Source organism: Ornithorhynchus anatinus, chromosome 3 (assembly GCF_004115215.2).
Source record: "Ornithorhynchus anatinus isolate Pmale09 chromosome 3, mOrnAna1.pri.v4, whole genome shotgun sequence".
Lineage (NCBI taxonomy): Eukaryota > Metazoa > Chordata > Mammalia > Monotremata > Ornithorhynchidae > Ornithorhynchus > Ornithorhynchus anatinus.
The window spans coordinates 81,629,387-81,647,669 of NC_041730.1; the positions used below are offsets into that span (position 1 = coordinate 81,629,387).

At 47.6% G+C, this 18,283-nt stretch overlaps 1 protein-coding gene across 5 annotated transcripts in view; it reads right to left on the minus strand.

The window, feature by feature from the left end:
- LDB3 (LIM domain binding 3) overlaps positions 1-18,283 on the minus strand; it is a 143,938-nt gene that overhangs the window by 16,118 nt on the left and 109,537 nt on the right. For all 5 annotated transcript variants that reach the window (XM_039911504.1, XM_039911503.1, XM_029059594.2 and 2 more), the window contains 2 exons: positions 17,877-18,010; positions 525-936 (listed from right to left, as the gene is read on the minus strand). In XM_039911504.1, coding sequence (XP_039767438.1) covers positions 525-936; positions 17,877-18,010 — 546 coding nt within the window. The remainder of the gene's footprint in view (positions 1-524; positions 937-17,876; positions 18,011-18,283) is intronic.

Here is an 18,283-nt window from a genome sequence, read left to right on the forward strand (position 1 = left end):
CTCCAGCATCCTTCCATGGCTCCAGGAGTCTCATAAAGCTGCTCTGGGGCTAGGAGGATAGCTTGCCTGAATCTTGGCTTCCATGTATTGTCACACTGCCTTACCGGGTAGCTTTCTTGGAAGGACTTTGTTGCATTTTAGATACTGAAGAGGTATCACATTGTAGGAGTACTGTGAATATTGAAAGTGTTTTTCTTGGAACCTGGCATAATCTCAGTGAGTGTCTCTGGGCAATAACAAGGCACACAGCTCTCTTTGCCAAATGGCAAGCTTTCCTCTAGCTAAAGAGTCTGGCCTACATTGATGGATGAGAACTGGGGAGACGGAGATACAGAGGTTAAGACAGATGGAAACAAGAAGCTGAGACCCAGAGATAGGAAATGCCTGGGCAATGCTGAGTCGGACCTCCTCTGCTAGATTATTTTTATTCCCGCATTGACTACGGGATTGCATTTCCAGAGCCTGGGAAAATGCTTCCCCATGAACTGCCGAGTTTCCTCCTGTCATCCCCTGAAAGGTCTTACCGGATGATGCTGTTACAGTGTCCACAGTGAGGGGTCCGGCTGCTGGCTGGGAAACGCTCCGCCCGCTGGATGGTGCCCCTGGCCAGCGTGGGCACCTGGGTGCCCGAAGGAGTGTAGGCTGGGCCTGGAGCTGCCGATGAGACTGGGGTGCCCCGGGGCAGCAGGTTTTTGGAGACAGCCGTCGTGGTCTTCCCGGGAGAGAACTTCTGGGAAAAGGTGTCATCTGTCACCCAGGGTGGGCGGCTGGCTGGTTCTCCTGGGCCAGAGCTGTAGGATGCTGCTGGAGCAGGGCTGTAGGGGGCGGGGCTATAGGGGGCAGGGCTATAGGGGGCTGCTGGAGCGGGGCTATAGGGGGCTGCTGGGGCAGGGCTATAAGACACAGCTGGTGCGGGGCTGTAGCTGGCAGCTGGAGCTGTAACCCCACCCCAAACCAAAAGAAAACCCAAAGAGAAGAGTTAGGAACTTCCATGTTTCCCCCCTAAATTTACCCCTCCCTCCCCTCCACCCACATTGTTTCCAAACCACCAGATAATGGTACTGACACTATCTGATGGGTTTGTCCCTCCCCAACTGGAGGGCTTCACAAGGCTTTGCTGAGGATCTCATTCCTCGTGGGCAGGGAAACATGTCTACCAACTCTTTTGGGTTGTACTTTCCCAAGTACTTAGTACACAGTAAATGCTCAATAAATACCATTGATCGAATAATGACAAGAGCAAAATCTGACCAAACCAACTTTTTCCAGAGAATTGTCCTGTAAGCCCCAGAACCCTGGAAGCAGTGCGGCCTAGTGGAAAGTGTGCTGGACTGGGAGTCAGGAGACCTGGGTTTTAAACCCAGCTTCACTACTTGCCTGCTGTGTGACCTTAGGCTACCACTTAATTTTTTGGTACTTCAGCTACCTCATCTGAAAAGTGGGGAATCTGTTCTCCTCCTGCTTAGACTGTGAGCCGTATGTGGGACAAGGACTGTATCTGGTCTGCTTGTATTGTGGTTTGCCTGTATTGTGCCTATCTCAGTAACATAGTCAGTCAGTCAGTCAGTCAGTCAATCAGATTTATTGAACGTTTACTACCTGCAAAGCACTGTACTAAGCGCTTAGGATAGGTCAACAATAAACAGACACATTCCCTGCCTATAATGAGCTTAGTCTAGAGGGGGAGACAGAAATTAATATTAATAAATTAGCGATATTTACATAAGTGATGTGGGCCTGGGAGGGGGGGTTAGCACAAAATAAGCTCTTAACAAATATCATTATTATTAGTAGGAGTATCCATCCCACTGTGGCTTTTTTAATTATTTCTCCAATTCCCTACATCTCCCATCTCATAGAGAAGCAACATGACCTGGAAAGAGCACGGACCTGGGAGTCAGAGGGCCTGGGTTCTAATTCTGGCCCCACCACTTGATTGCTTCGTGACTTTGGCCAAGTCACTTAACTTTTCTGTGCCCATATGTAAAATGGAGAGTGATATTTTGAGCCCCATATGGGACAAGGACTGCGACCAAACTGATTAGCTTGTATCTACCCCAGAGCTTAGAACAATGCTTGGCACAAAGTAAGCGCTGAGCAAATACCACAATAATAATGATAATTGGTGCTACTTTTTGAAAAAATTTCCACTTGTTTCAAGGTAAAACTTCCCCTGTTGCCCAGCCTTGCACTGCTGCATTGCTACAACTTTGGGGTCAGGGCAGCCAGGGTGAGAGAGAAGGTCTGGAAGGGCACAGGCACCACACTCCCTCCCGCTCGAAGCCCCTTGGAAAGTGCTCGGGCTTGGGAGTCAGAGGGCATGGGTTCTAATCCTGGCTCCACAACTTGCGTGTTGTGTGACCTTGGCCAAACCACTTACCTTCTCTGTGCCTCAGTTACCTCATCTGTAAAATGGGGATTAAGATTGTGAGCCCCACGTAGGACAATCTGATTACCTTGCATCTACCCCAGCGCTTAGAAAAATGTTCGGCACATAGTAGGAGCTTAACAGATACCACAATTATTATTATTAATAATAATAATTATTACTGCAGCCTCAGGGATTGAGAGAGGACAGGATGGAGGGGAGGAGAGGGAAGGGGAAGGGACAGATCTCTGTGGTTCCCACCTAGGCCTCCTCTCTAACCCTGGCCTGAATGCCCTGGCTGGATCAACTGAGTCTGGCCTGATCCCCTGGTCCCTGATCAGGAAAGGGGACGGCCTGCCTGTGAAACAAGTTTCAAAAAATTCAAAAAGGAGAGGGAGGAAAGAAGAGAAGAACATGGAAGATAAGGGAATTTGGGGGTTGTGAGGTGCACAGAAACCATGGGGAATAAGGAAAGAATTTTAAATTCTGTGGTAGGGGAAGAGGAAGGGGAGAAAGTTTAACAATATGTGATCAGAGACAGAGTGAAAGAGGTTAGGGTGGGGTTACCTAATAATAATATTAATAATTGGGGTATCTGTTAAGCATTTATTATGTGCCCAGCACTAGGGGAGATATAATACAATCTTATCAAACACAGTTTCTGCCCCAGATGGGCTCACAGTCTAAGGAAAAAGAGAGAATGACTATTGAATCTCCATTTTGCAGATGAGGAAACTGAGGCACATAAAATGGACATGATTTTCCCAAAGTCACACAGAAAGCAAGGGGCAGAGACAGGATTAGAACTCAAGTTTCCTCACTCTCAGTCCCATGTTCTTTCCCCTAGGCCACACTGCTTTTCATTTGCCTGGTTGGTTCACCTTGCCTATTTTACTTCTGCTGAAGTAAAAGTGAGTTTCCTGCCCTGCAGAGCTATGCCTAGCTGTAACCGAAAGAGTCTCCCCTGACGGGAGTGAAATCAGAAGCCAGGATGATAATGAGGGCTAGGAAGAGGATGGCCCATTCCAGCTTCAGGCAGGGAATCATCACCTGGACGGAAGCTGCCCAAGGACCCTGCTTCTCCCTGTAGGGACCCTAAACCTCGGTCTGGTGCTGACCCAAGAAAGCACAGCATCCTCAGTGGAACTCCCAATAGGCCCGAGTAGGCCCTGGCCTGGCATGGCAAACAATGGGGAAGGGAGGCTGGAAGAGGGTCACTTGCAGGAGAAAAAGAACTAAGGAAAAGTTGTCTATTACTAACCCAAAGCCTCGCTCTCTGTCTTGTTTTCAGTTGCAGTTTGGTCTCTAGATCCTCTCTGAGGTCACTGACAGAGGCTAGCATGTAGTGAGGTAGGATTCCTGGTCAGATCCGTTCTTGAGCTCCCCCAAGAAAGGTACAGTATTTACCCCCTGTCACAGCCCTACAGCACTTATGTACAGATCTGTAATTATTGATATTAGTGTCTGTCTCCCCGTCTAGACTGTAAGCTCACCGTAGGCAGGGAATGTGCCTGCTTATTTTTTGATTGTACTCTCCCAAGCTGTTAGTACAGTGCTCTGCATACGGTAAGTGCTCAATAAATACTACTGACTGACTGAACTAAGGGGCAGCAGTAGGCCTATTGCCTGTGGGTGGCACCATGACCAATTTGCCCCTGTGAGAGGTAGCAGAATCACAGCAGTGAGACCCAGCTCTCCCAGCCTCCCTCATAGCTCTACTCCCCTAGGTATGTGCCTTAGGGGTGTTCCCAGGACGGAGTTGTGACAAAATGTCCCCATGCCCTAAATTCTGCTTTAATCCAAGCAGCATGGCCTAGCAGAAAACACGTGGGACTGGGAATCAGAGGACCTGGGTTCTAATCCTGGCTCCGCCACTTGTCTGGTGTAAGACCTTGGGCAAGTCATTTAGTTTCTATATGCCTCAATTTCTTCATCTCTAAATTGGGGAACCAACATCTGTTCTCCCACCCTCTTAGACAGTGTGGAACAGGGACTGGATCCAACCTGATTATCTTGTACCTACCCCAGCGCTTAGTATAGTGTTAGGCCCATAGTAAGGCTTTAACAAATGCCACAGTTATTAATCTCTATTCAGATATAACTTTTTCTCTTTCTAAGCAGGTGGGAATTGTGTTTTTCTCTAATACCAGATGATGTGATTCACAGTAGAGTAGAGGGAAAATGAGTCCAGTAATAAGCAACTACCAATCTGTGCCAGTTTGGCAGAGAGGACTGTGGGAAGGTCCCTAGAGAGAAACCTGGCCCCAAACTCAAGAAAATAGAGAAGGCAGAACCTTGCCCCCTCCCCTCACCCGTTTCCCAGAGCATCTACTTCAATAATAATAATAATAATAATAATAATGATAAGGTTGGTATTTGTTAAGTGCTTACTATGTGCAGAGCACTGTTCTAAGCACTGGGATAGATACAGGGTAATCAGGTTGTCCCACGTGAGGCTCACAATCTTAATCCCCATTTTACAGATGAGGTAACTGAGGCACAGAGAAGTTTAGTGACTTGCTCACAGTCACACAGCGGACAAGTGGCAGAGCCAGAATTCGAATCCATGACCTCTGACTCCCAAGCTCATGCTCTTTCCAATGAGCCACGCTGCTTCTCTACTTTAGCTGTGGTGGCCCAAAGGGCTTTGGACTCCAAAGCAGCATGAGAAGCAGCATGGCATAGTGGATAGAGCATGGACATGAGAGTCACAAGGTCATGGCTTCTAATCCTAGTTCTGCCACTTGTCTGCTGTTTGATTATGAGCAAGTCACTTCACTTCTCTGGTCCTCAGTTACTTCATCCATAAAATGGGGATTGAGACTGTGAGCCCCACATGGGACAGGGACTATGTCCAGCCTATTTTACCTGTATCCACCCCAGCGCTTAGTTCAGTGCCTGGCACATAGTAAGTGCTTAACAAAAAACCATCATTATTTTTATTATTATTATTAAAGCTAAGCAACTCACCTCATCCGTAAACTGGGGCATATGGAGAGCTAAAGAGACTTTTCAGCATTCCCAAATAAATCAAAGGGAGAGCGGAAAGATAATCCAGGACCCCTTCCCCATTGCTTGACTGCTGGATGAGGTTCTCTCAAGTTCTCCTTTCTCCCCAACCATTGCATGGGGCAGTAGCTAACACGACCCCGGGCTCTGGGTCACAATAGAGCAAGATGCGGCCCTTGCCGATCCTTGATACTCAGGATACAGTAGACCTCCTAGCTCCCAAGAAAGCAGGACTTTCAAGAAGCAAAGCAGCTCCATGTTTGCCATGCTTAGGACATAGACATCTCGGCAATCCTCACAGATTGGTTTCCTCCTTCCGGCAAGCTCCCAAAGCCCTCATTAGCACATGGGGTTTAAAGATTGGCTCCTCCATTTCTCACCAGAGAGTGCGTTTATGCTTTCCTCCCCCAGAGAACTTGATTTCTTCACCCCTCCTCCCTCTCCCCACTGCCAGAAAACATGTCGGGACAAACTCCCCATTCCTGAGTCTGGGAGGCCTGCGGCTTCTGCGGCTCTCGTGGGCCTCGCGGGCTGCCGGGGCTGAGCGTCTGAGCAGCTCTAACAGGGGCTCCCAGCCTGGAATTGGAAGCATTTCCACTCTTCAGTGCCACTGTTTCCTGGCATGCATTTTCTCCCAGGCCCTGCTATTAAAAGCTTTAGAACTTGCCCAGACTCTCGAGGTCTCTCCCAACCCCACTATGGAGTGGTGCTGCTGATATTCAGGCTCCAGCGTAAAATATTCTCCTTGGGGATGACTGGGGTTTGCTGAAACCCTCTGTTCCCCTGGGGTGAGGTATGAGGAAAGGAGGGAAGAAGTCCTCTCCTGACCTTTCCCCATTCCTGACTGGCAGATTTTTCTGGGCAACACAGTTCCCCAGTAGAGACCCGGTCATCTCTCCATGACTTTTGCCTCAGAAGTTAAATTCTGGAGAACTCGATACTCAAAACTCCCCACCTTACCAGCTGGGTTCCTGTTTCCTGAAAACCTTGGACTGGTGTTAGCAGATTCCAGGCCAGTCCAGTCAGCCAGCCAGGTTAAATGGTTTCCAGGCTTTTGGCATTTTAGATAGGTACCATGGGAGTATGTGGGGGGTTGGCCTTGGACTATGCTCAAAGGTTGCTCAAGACGCTAAATCAATCAATCGTCTATTGAGCGTGTACTGTGTACACGGCACTGTACTAAACTCTTGGGAGAGTACAACACAACAACATAAAAGACACTTTCTCTGTCTGCAGTGAGCTATTTAGAAGTCAGTGAGCCTCCTACCATTTTTGGAAGGTCAACATTCAGCAGGAAACTCTCTAAATTACTCCTAGTGCTCTAAGCTGTGAGCTCAGTGGGCAGAATGTGTCTGTTATATTGTACTCTCTCAAGCGCTTAATACAGTGCTTTGTATACAGTAAGTGCTCAATAAATACAGTCAAATGAATGAATGGTGATGGCTTAGCAGTGCCCTCACAAATGAGGCCCCTCAGAACTGTCTTTTTCTCTGTGCCCAAATTCAGACAGTTGCTGGATGGTGCTAATGGGGCTGGCGGCCCCTGAGACCACATTTACATGGTCCCCCTTTATTTCACTCCCCCAGCTACATGCAGGGGTAAGGCTAAACATGTGCCCCACCAGGCCACCTGCTCCAAGATTCCCTTGCCACCTGGACTCCAGAACACTGTTTCTCCAGTTGGGAGGGGGAATTGTTTGGGAACCTAGGTTCATTTGGGGTTATTGGGAGCTTAAGTCTCCACTCTAGTGCTAGGTTTAACACTTATTTACATTATTTATATTTATACTTACACTTATTTATAATTATACTTATCTGCATTAATGTCTCCCATTGTAGACTGTAAGCTCGTCATGGGTAGGGAATGTATCTGTTTATCACTACACTGTACTCTTCTAAGTGCTTAGTACAGTGCTCTGCACACGGTAAGCACTCCAGAAATATGACTGAATGAATGAATGAACTTATCTATATGCCTCATGTTAAAGAAAGTCTCATTAATAATTGTGGTATTTGTTAAGTGCTTACTCTATGCCAAGGATTGTACTAAGTACTGGGGTAGATACAGTAATATCCCATCAGTCACAGTTCCTGTGCCACATGCAGCTCACAGCCTAAGGGAAAGGGAGATAGGCATTCCCATTTTATAGTTGGGGAAACTCAGGTCCTGAGAAGTTGTGACCTGTCCAGGGTTATACGACACCTCGAGTCTGATGCCAACTGCTTGGGCACAACTGTGAGGAGTAGCATGGCCTAGTGGAAATAACACTGACCTGGGGGTTAGAGGACCTGGGTTCTAATTCTAGCTCTGCCAATTGCTTGCTGTGTGACTTTAGGCCAGTTACTTACCTTCTCTGTGCCTTAGTTTCCTCATCTGTGAGTGGAGGTTAAATACCTCTTCTCCCTCCTACTTAGACTGTGAGTCCCTTGTGGGACAGAGACTGTGTCCAACTTGATCAACTTGTTTCTACCCCAGTGACTGACATATACTAAGTGCTCAACAAATATAATAATAATAATAATGATAATAATAATAAAATAACCATTACTTCTGACATTGCATAGTGCTGCATCCCGATTTGTGTTGTCAGAAGAACAGTGCCCAATTCTCCTATTGCATTCTAGCATTGTGAAACTCGCGTAATGGTAGAGACTGACTATAATTCAAATTACATATTAATTTCCTTCCATACTTCTACTCTTACCAGTTGTACACTTATTCCTCCTGCTCTCACCATTTGTAAATAAATATCCATCCCTCTACCCCATTAGACTGAAACCCCTTTGAGGCCAGGGACTGTTTTTTGTCTTGTCTTATGCTGTCGAGTTGTCTCTGACCCATAGAGATGCCATGGTCAAATCTCTCGCAGAATGCCCCAACTCCATCAGCAATCATTCCAGTAGGTTATCTAAAGAGTGTCTTTTACTTCTCTTGTTCATTCATTCAATCAGTAGTATTGATTGAGCACTTACTATTTGCAGAGCCCTGTACTAAGTGCTTGGAATGTACAATTCGGCAAAAGAGAGAGAAAATCCCTGCCCAATGACCGGCTCACAGTCTAAACGGGGGAGACAGACAGCATAGCAAAGCAGAACAAAACAAAAACAAGACAACATTACCAAGATAAATAGAAACAAGGGGATGTACATCTCATTAACAAAATACATAGAGTAATAAATAATATATACAAATGAGCACTTTGCTGAGGGGAGGGGAAGGGGGAAGGGGGAGGAGCAAAGGGTGGGGGGAAGGGGGATCAGAGGGAAAGAGGGGCCTCAATCTGGGAAGGCTTCTTGAAGGAGGTGAGCTCTCAGTAGGGCTTGGAAGAGGGGAAGAGAGTTAGTTTGTCAGACGTGAGGAGGGAGGGCAAACCAGGACAGCAGTAGGACATGGGCCAGGGGTTGATGGCAGGACAAGCGTGAAAAGGTCACACAGCAGACAAGTGGAGGAGTCAGGATTAGAACCCAGGGCCTCCTGACTTCAAGGTCTGGGCTCTAGCCACTAGACCAATGCTGTTTCTCTAATGGAGGGTAAAGTAGGCAGAGTCTTCCAAGCTCAGTATATTTCTTTCCACACACTTGGAACTCAATAAATACCACTGATTGACAAGCCAGACTTCTAACTACCTCAATCCTGACTCTCCCACCTGTGTCCTTTCACTCACACTGCTCCTGGCTTGGAACTCCCTCCCCACCATGGATCTGACAGACCACAGCCCTCCATTATAATCAAAGCTTATCTGAGAGCCCACATTTTCCAACATACCTTCCGTGACTAATTCATTCATTCATTCGTTCATTTATTAAATCGTATTTATTGAGTGCTTACTGTATGCACAGCACTGTTCTAAGCGATTGGAAAGTACAGTTCAGCAATAGAGACAATCCCTGCCCACAAAGGGCTTAGCAACCCAAGTCATATGAATTCATCAGCCACTTCTAGCCTTTATGTACTTATACTCACCCTCAGCATTTATCAATATATGTTTATTCAATTATTTATTTTGATTACTTTCTTTATAAGTAGCGTGGCCTAAAGGAAAACACATGGGCTAAAAGTTAGAAGACTTGGTTTCTAAATCCCAGCTCTACCACTTGTTTGCTGGATGACCTTATACAAGTCCCTTAACTTCTCTGTGCCTTAGTTTTCTCAATTGTAAAATGGAGATTCAAATTCTGTTCTCCCTCTGACTTAGACTGTGAGCCCCTTTTGGGAAAGAGACTGTCTTGTATCTATTCCAGCACTAAGAACAGTGCTTGACAAGTGTGAGTGCCTAACAAATACCACCATTATTATTTTGAATACTTTTTATATCCATCTTCCCCATTAGAGTGTAAGCTCTTTGTGGGCATGGAATGTGTCACTTTCCTGTTTTGTACTGCACCCAGGGAGAGCTCAATAATAATTGAGGCAAGCTCACAGGGGTAGGCAGAGATTCTGTCTGCCGTCTCTATTATAGTCTACTCTCCTAAGCAGTTAATGCAGTGCTTTGCATACAATAAGTGCTCAATAAATACCACTGATTAAGTGCTTATTCTGTGCCCCATAATGCATTAAGTGCTGGGACATAGACAACATAAGCAAATAGCTTAGTGGTTAGAGCATGGGGCTGGGAGTCAGAGGGATCTGGGTTCTAATCCTAGCTCTGCCACTTGTCTGCTGTGTGACCTTGGGCAAGTCACCTAGCTTCTCCATGCCTCAGTTACCTCATCTGTGAAATGGAGATTAAGACTGTGAGGCCCAAGTGGGACAGGGACTGTGTCCAATCTGGTTTAGTTTGTATCTACCCCAGAGCTTAGTACAGTGCCTGGCACATAGTAAGGTCATAACATATACCATTAAAAAAACAAACACAAAGCTATGAGACCCAAGGAGGATGATGCCAGTGGTGGGGAGATTTTGTACAGTGTTGTTGAACGTGAAGGACAGGAAAATGTGCAGCACTTGTGTGCATACAGGCACACATATACAGTCATGGTGAGACTCAGCAGTGCCATATTAAAGAAGTCCCTCTTGCAACCAGAAATGCCTTCTTCAAGGTCCATGCTCTCCCAGAGGAAATTGAACTGAGCAGGGACTCATTTCCTTGGTATGGCTGGCTGCTCCCTTCCCACCTCCCAGTGTTTCCCTTTTTCAGTCAGGTTGACACCTCCTCCAAGAAGACCCTCAAACCTTCATCTGTCCTGATCACCAGTGGTACATCTCAGATCCATTACACCCCACCCTCACCCCCGACCCCTCCCCCAGCCACCCACCTTAGCCCCTGGGCTCCTGTTTCCCACCTGGGAACAGTAAACAGTAGTTAGAGCTCCCAGAACAGAGACTTTATATTCAATCTCTTTAAGCCCCGAGGCGGTTGCTATTTCTGCACGATGGCATTAAACCCGTCCAAATTAGAAGGTGATATTTCATCTCTAATTGGCAAGTTCAAAAGGCCCCTATCTCTCAAGCTTGCCTCAGGAATCTGTAATTAAACAAGGTGATTTCTAACTAATTCTAAGTTTGGAGCATGACATCTTTGGCCTCTCTTTCCCTCTTCTCTCTCAAAGAGCTGAGACACTGTTTCTGACTGTCAAAAAATCTCCCATGGAAAGCTGGGTAAGGAACGTTTCCAGTTTTGCTGCCTCCTCGGTGGCAAAGAGAAAGCCGGTAGGACTGTTCATTCATTCAGTTGTATTTATTGAGCGCTTACTCTGTGTTCAGTAATTCCCCAGGGTAAAATCCCAACCGGTACTCAATCTACAGGGCACTTCCCATCAGAGGATACTCTTGGGCCTATTAATTCATGGAGGGTTGATCTTCAAAGGTGAGCTCCTCTAAAGTCACCTGCTCCCTCCTTCTTACTGAAGCCCAAAGGATTCTGGGGAGACCTCATCAATCATCACAACACCTCCGGCTCAAGCGAGGCAGGCGCCAGCCGAACAGAGATCCCGATAAGATCATCCATGGCTGGATGATTGTAGGTTCTGCTGCAGGAGGACACCCTCAGTCCCCCAGTCTGCAGGAGCGGGAGCCAACAGCTCCATCTGCTCCTGAGACTGTAAGGTTAGGATGGAGAGGGGGTTGGATGGGGGACCCAGACTCCTCATGCCTCATCTCAGTCCTGAGCTCACAGGGAGACCATTGCTTCACTCTTTAGAGCCTCAGTGTCCCCACTTAGGAAAGAGGGCTTGCTCTAATCTCCGCCCCTTCCTCCCTTCTAGGGTTGCTGTGGGGCTGGGTGAGATGGTGTCTGGAGAAGTGCTTTGAGTTCTGCGGGGGAAGCTGTTACATGCATCTCAGGTGAGCTCATGCTTCTCTCTCCTCCTCCTCCTCCTCTTCCTCTGTGACTGGGCGCCAGGGTTGCTGGGGCTATAACAGACAAAACTGAAGGGGATGTGTTCTCACACAAACCCCAGTGTCTCCCATCTATAGATCCCATCCTTCCCCCTACCATCTTCCAACCTTGGCCTCTGCCATAGCAGGGTTGGCCCCCGTAGACTGTAAGGTCTTTGGGGGCAGGTAATGTGTCTGTTTACTGTTCTGTTGTACTCTCCCAAGCACTTAGTACAGTGGTCTGCAAACAGTAAGCTCTCAATAAATACGATTGAATTGACGAATGTGAAAGGGGCCTTCAGTCCATGCCCAAGGAGTTATCCTGCTTTGGTTTCCCAAGGGGGTATTCAGTCAGGTGGTGTTCCTCAGGGATGGGGGCAGGGAGGAACTGGGAATCAAGAAGGGTGGGTTCTAGTCCATTCTTGACTTTTAATTCCTGTGACCCCGGTCATCTTTCTCTCTCTGTGTCTCTTTTTCTCTCTCCTCCACCCACCCCATTCCTCCTTCCTCCATCATTCTCCTCCCTCCACCATTCTGCTCCCTCCAGATGCCAGTGAGTTAATGTCTGGGAGCAGAATGGGGTTCTCTATCCAGGCCAGCCCTCCGGGCTGAAAGCGGGTCATCTGGTAGGGAGTGAAGGAGTTAAGAAGAAGAGGCCTTTCTTCCAAGAAGGAGGGAGTTTGGCTGGTGGCCCAGGGTGGTGACGCCCCCATCATCTTCAGGATCCTCCCATCAAACTGAGCTGAAGGAGCAGATCAAGCTCCCACTCAGCCCCCCAACCCCCCCAAAAATAGGGGTGTGCTGCCCCCTCGTGGCCAAGGGTGGTGATGGGCATCAATTGCCTCAGAAAACAGGCCTGGCTTGATGGGAGGGTGTGCGCTGCGGGAGGACCTGGAATAGTAATAATTAATAATGATGCTATTTAAGCGCTTACTATGCGCCAAGCACTGTTCTAAGCACTGGGATGGACGCAAGGTAATCAGGTTGTCCCATGTGGGGCTCACAGTCTTGATCCCCATTTTACAGATGAGGGAACTGAGGCACATGGGCACACTGCAGAACATTGGCAGATCTGGGATTAGAACCCATGACCTTCCGACTCCCAGGCCCGTTCTCTATCCACTATGCCATACTGCTTTCTGTCATTGGCATGTTATTGACCTTCCGACTCCCAGGCCCGTGCTCTATCCACTATGCCATGCTGCTTTCTGTCATTGGGATGTCATTGGTGCTGCAGGGCTGCGGCTGCAGGGCTGCCTTCCAGGAGGAGGAGAAGGCTTGGAGATGGGAGAGGGCCCATCTCGGCTGCTGGAGGCTGTCTCCTGGACCTGCCATTTTGACAAGCCAAGAGTCGGTTATGGGTGGGGATTGTCTCTATCTGTTGCTGAATGGCACTTCCCAAGTACTTAGTACAGTGCTCTGCACACAGTAAGCACTCAATAAATACGATCAAATGAATGAATGGGGTCGGAGGCTATGGATCTGGTTGGGAGGGTGTGAATGGAGTCTTCCTCTCCACTAAATTGCTCACTCAATCAATCCTATTTATTCAGTGCTTAGTATGTGCAGAGCACTGTAGTAAGGGCTTGAGAGAGTACAATAGAACAATATAACAGAGTTGGCAGACATGTTTCCTGCCTACAGTGAATTTACAGGCTAGAAGGGGAGTTAACATAATAATAATTGTGGTATCTGTTAAGCGCTTACTATGTGCCAGGCACTTTACTAAGCGTTGGGGTGGATGCAAGCAAATCACATTGGACACAGTCCTTGAACCAGGTGCGACTCACAGTCTCAATCCCCATTTTACAGATGAGGTAACTGAGGCCCAGAAAAGTGAAGTGACATCTAAGGCCACACAGCATACAAGTGGCGGAGCCAGGATCGGAACCCATGACCTTCTGACTCCCAGGCCCGAGCTCTATCCACAGTGCCATACTAACATGCCCTGGGTCCCCTAGTAGTAGTAGTAGTCACTCAGATAGGGCCTTTGAACAAGAAGCTGAGCAACCCCTCCAGGAGGGAAGACTCAGTAGGTCAGGTTCTAGGGCCCACTGCTAGTCACACACAGAGTCAGGGTTAGACCCCAAGGCTCTCGGCTTGCCAGTTGGAGCTCCCGATCCCAAAGTACCCTACTTTGGGACCCCCAGAAAGATGGCACAATGAGGGCACCAATTAGGGTGGCCCCTCACAGCCCTCCCGTAGGCCAGGCAAGGAGACTCCCATGACATCTCAGGTTCATCACTATCTCAGGTTCCATTTTGTGGGAATATGTGGCTTTTATGGGATCTCTAAAGCATTTATCTGGGGAGCACTGGACACTTCCACTTGCTGCAGAGCTTTCCTGTTCCCCTCTTGGGTCAGTGTGAAGTCTTTCCCAGGATCTGAGCCACAGAGCTTGGTGGCAGAGCTACAGTGAAGCAAGGCACAGCATTAAAATTAAACAACCAGTCGTAAAAGAGGCAAAAGTCCAGTGCCATATCAGAACGAAATATGGCAATGGGTCAGATGAAAACTGGATTGTCAGGGATATAACCAGACTACTGGCTATCTCATCTAAACCCAGCATACTGGGCTCATGGACTGGTACATGAGCCACTGAGGAAATGCCTGAATGCTTTCTCTGAAGAGGAGTGAGAATGTGAAAGAGATAATGTGAGAGGCTATGCTTGGGTGTGAGAGTGTGTGGATAAATTCTCTGTGTGGGTGTGGGTAAAGGTTAATGGTTGAGCATTCATGAGTACTTGTGTTTATGTATGTGAGAGTGTATTTGAGGGCCTCACTGGGTGGGTGTTTGTGAATGTGTAGGTGTGGGTTTTAGGTGGGCATTTTCGAATGTATGTGTTTGTTGAATGTATGTCAGAATGTGTTGGGGGTTTTTTTTTGTTGTTTTGTATTTTTTAATGGCATTTGTTAAGCACTTACTATGTGCCACAGGCACTGTACTAAGCAATGGTGTAGAAACAGATTGGACACAGTCCATGTCCCATACTAGGCTCCCTTTCTTAATCCTCATTTAACAGATGAGGTAACTGAGGCCCAGAGAAGTTAACTGTGCAGTTAACTGCAGACTTCTGACAGAGTCAGAATTAGAACCCAGGTCCTCTGACTCCCAGGCCCATACTCTTTCCACTAAACAACTTTGCTTGAAGATGGAATAGGTTCACCCGGGCAGGGGACCTGAATTGGAGAACTCCACTGGAGAACTCCTCTGTCCAGTAGGAAATCCACCAGGACTCACTCTAGTGTAAGGCCACCCTGAAGTCCATTTGATGCCTCTCTTTCCTTACAGGATTATAAACGTTTCAAGAGCAAGGACCACATCCTATCCTATTGGGTATGTCCTCCAAGCACCTAGCCCAGTGCTCTATATGTTCAATCAGTCAGTAGTTATATACTGAGTGCTTAGTGTGTGCAGAGCACTAGTATAAAAGAAAGAGGGAGTTGGTGGAGCACCTTGAAGCCATTCCCTGCTCTATGTAGCAGGAAACAAGTAACCATTGGAAGGTTTTGAAGCACAGAGAGATCCTGTGTCGAATAATGTTTTAAAAAGATGCCCCTCTAGACTATAAGCTCATCATGGGCAGGGGATGTGTCTACTAACTGTTACACTGTACTCTCCCAAGTGCTTAGTACAGTGCGCTGCACACAGTAAGCACTCAATAAATGCGATTGATTGACTCATTGATTGAGTGCAGTCCAGATTGAAGAGGTGACATGCAGTAATCTAGTTGGGAGAGGACGAGAGCAGAGCACCATGACACAGCAAATGGTTAGTCCTCCTTGGTGATGATGATGCTGATAATAATGATGATGAAGATACGCCTGTGTTTCGCCATTTCCTAGTCCATTTTCAATTCTACACAGCTGCCTGCCAGATGTCATTGGATGGTGACAATATGAGAGGCACCCCAGGTCCTTTCTGCTCAAAGCGTCCCCCTTCAGTGAATTGCACCAACAGACCACCTTAGTGGGTGGAGGAGGAGGTGGGAATACTCTTACGCCTCAGTTTCATCAGCTCTCCTGGGGAAAAAACCCTGGTGGAGAGTTTGGAAACTCGTACCTGCTCTGTCCCTTAACTTTTTTTTATAGCATTTTTTAAGTGCTTACTATGGGCCAGATGCTGTTCTAACTACTGGGATCATTGTAAGCAAATCGGGTTGGACACAGGCCCTGTCCCATAGGGAGCTCACAGTCTTAATCTCCATTTTACAGAAGAAGTAACTGAGGCACAGAGAAGTTACTTGCGCAAGGTCACACAGCAGACATGCGGCAGAGCAGGGATTAGAACCCAGGCCTTTCTGACTCCCAGGCCTGTGCTCTAGCAGACCATCTGACGATGGAGCAGATTTGCCAATCAATCGTATTTATTGAGCACTTTCTGTGTGCAGAGCACTGTGCCAAGCACTGAGGAGAATACAGTACAACAAATTTGGTAGGCATATTCCCTGCCCACAACGAGTGCACTGTCTAGTCATCTGTTCCACTGCAATTTACAAGGACACGGACCCCGCTCAATGGAAGGAGGTCAGTGACGGCTGGGTGCCCATAAGAGACATTTGTTGTCAGAGATACAGGAACTTTCAAGAGAAATCTTTCCCAAGAGGAGGAGCTTGTACACAGCCATCATTCCTCTGGGTCCTAGAGTTTGGCGCCTGCTTCGGATATCATCATCGCCATCACCAATCAACCAACAGTCAACAGAGAAGCAGCGTAGCCTGGTGTATAGAGCAGAGGCCTGGGAGTCAGAAGGACCTAAATTCTAATCCCTGCCCTGCCACTTGTCTGTTATGCGACGTTGGGCAAGCCACTTAATTTATACCTCAGTTCCCTCATCTGTAAAATGGGGGTAGAGACAGTGAGCCCCATAAAGGACAGGGACTATGTCCATCCTGATTACCTTGTATCTACCCCAGTGCTTCATACAATGCTTAATACATAGTCAGTCATATTTACTGAGCACTTACTGTGTACAGAGCACTGCAGTAAGCACTTGGGAGAGTCCAATACAACAGAACTCCTTATCTTCCCATTCAAACCCTGTCCTCCCTTTCACTTTCCCATCACTGTCGATGGCACCACCATCCTTCCTGTCTCAGAAGCCCTTGGCATTATCCTTGACTCCTCTCTCTCATTCAACCCACACACTCAATCCATGACTAAATCCTGTCAGCTCCACCTTCACAACATCACTAAAATCTGCCCTTTCCTTTCCATCCAAACTGCTACCACGTTAATACAATCACTTATCCTAACCCGCCTCGATTACTGTATCAGCCAACTTGCTGACCTCCCAGCCTCCTGTCTCTCCCAACTCCAGTCCATACTTCACTCTGCTGCCAATATCATGTTTCTACAGAAACTTTCAGGACATGCTTCCCCACATTCCCTGCCCACAACAAAAGTGCTTAACAAATGCCAAAATGCCATTGAAAAAATATTTATTGAGCACGGACTTTAACTTGGAATCCATTGTTCCCCATACAAAGCCCAGCGTGCCAGACTCCAGCTGGATTTCAGTCAATGCTGAGATCCCAGAGGGTTTGGCTCGCTCAGTAGGGGTGACTAAGCACTGTACAAAGCATTCATTTCCCCTATACACCCTCCCTTCTGCATCCCCAATGCACTTGGCTGTGCACCCCTTAAACATTTTGATACTCACTCCAGCCCTACGGCTTGTCTGTTGATTGTTATATTGTACTCTTCCAAGTGCTTAGTACAGTGCTTTGAACACAGCAAGTGCTCAATAAATATGATTGAATGAATGAATATATGTACATATCCTTATACTCTATTATTTCCCCTATTTGTAATATTTTTAAATGTCTTTCTCCCCCTGTAGACTGAAAGCTCCCAAAAAACAGGGATCCTGTCTATCAACTCTGTTGTATTGTACTCTCCATAAATATAAACTTAGTACAGTGCTCTGCACACAGTTGGTGCTCAATGAAAACCATCGATTGGTTGACTGACTGATGTTCATCTTGTCCAGCTAAGTCATTAAGACTCTTGATTTCTCTCCCAGAAACGCCATGGAGCATATTTGCTATCAACTAGTGCCTAAGGGAGCACTAACCTTCTCCTAAATGCTTCCATTCCTGACCTTCACCTTTCCACTTCCAGGTGCCTTTTCCTGGCCAGGCCACTCAGGATTCCTGGGGAGATCCCAGGGAGATCGCCTTACCTGGCTGGTAGACAGAGGGTCGGATGCTGGCGGTGGTGACCATCCTGGGCTTCGGGGCGGGGGCCGGGGCCTCGTTGTAGGTGGCGGATCCTTGGGAAGACGCTGGAGCCATGCTGTAGGATGAAGCCAGGAGTCTAAAAGCAAAGAGGAGCGGTCAGTGACTCTGTGAATGAGTTAGAGGGGCAGCCTCAGCCCCAGGAGACGTGGCTAGGATGAGAGTGCTCCCAGAAGCCCTGATTGGGATACCCAGTTCCTTGCATGGATGGGGGCCCCTCTGTAATCTCACAGCTCAGCATCTTCAAAGTGGCCCTTGGGAGGAAAATTTGAACCATGAGGTCCCCACGGTTGTGGGTTCACCCGAGTTCAAGGAGAAAAGCAGGTTCGCACCCTGATGTGAGGAGGGGAGA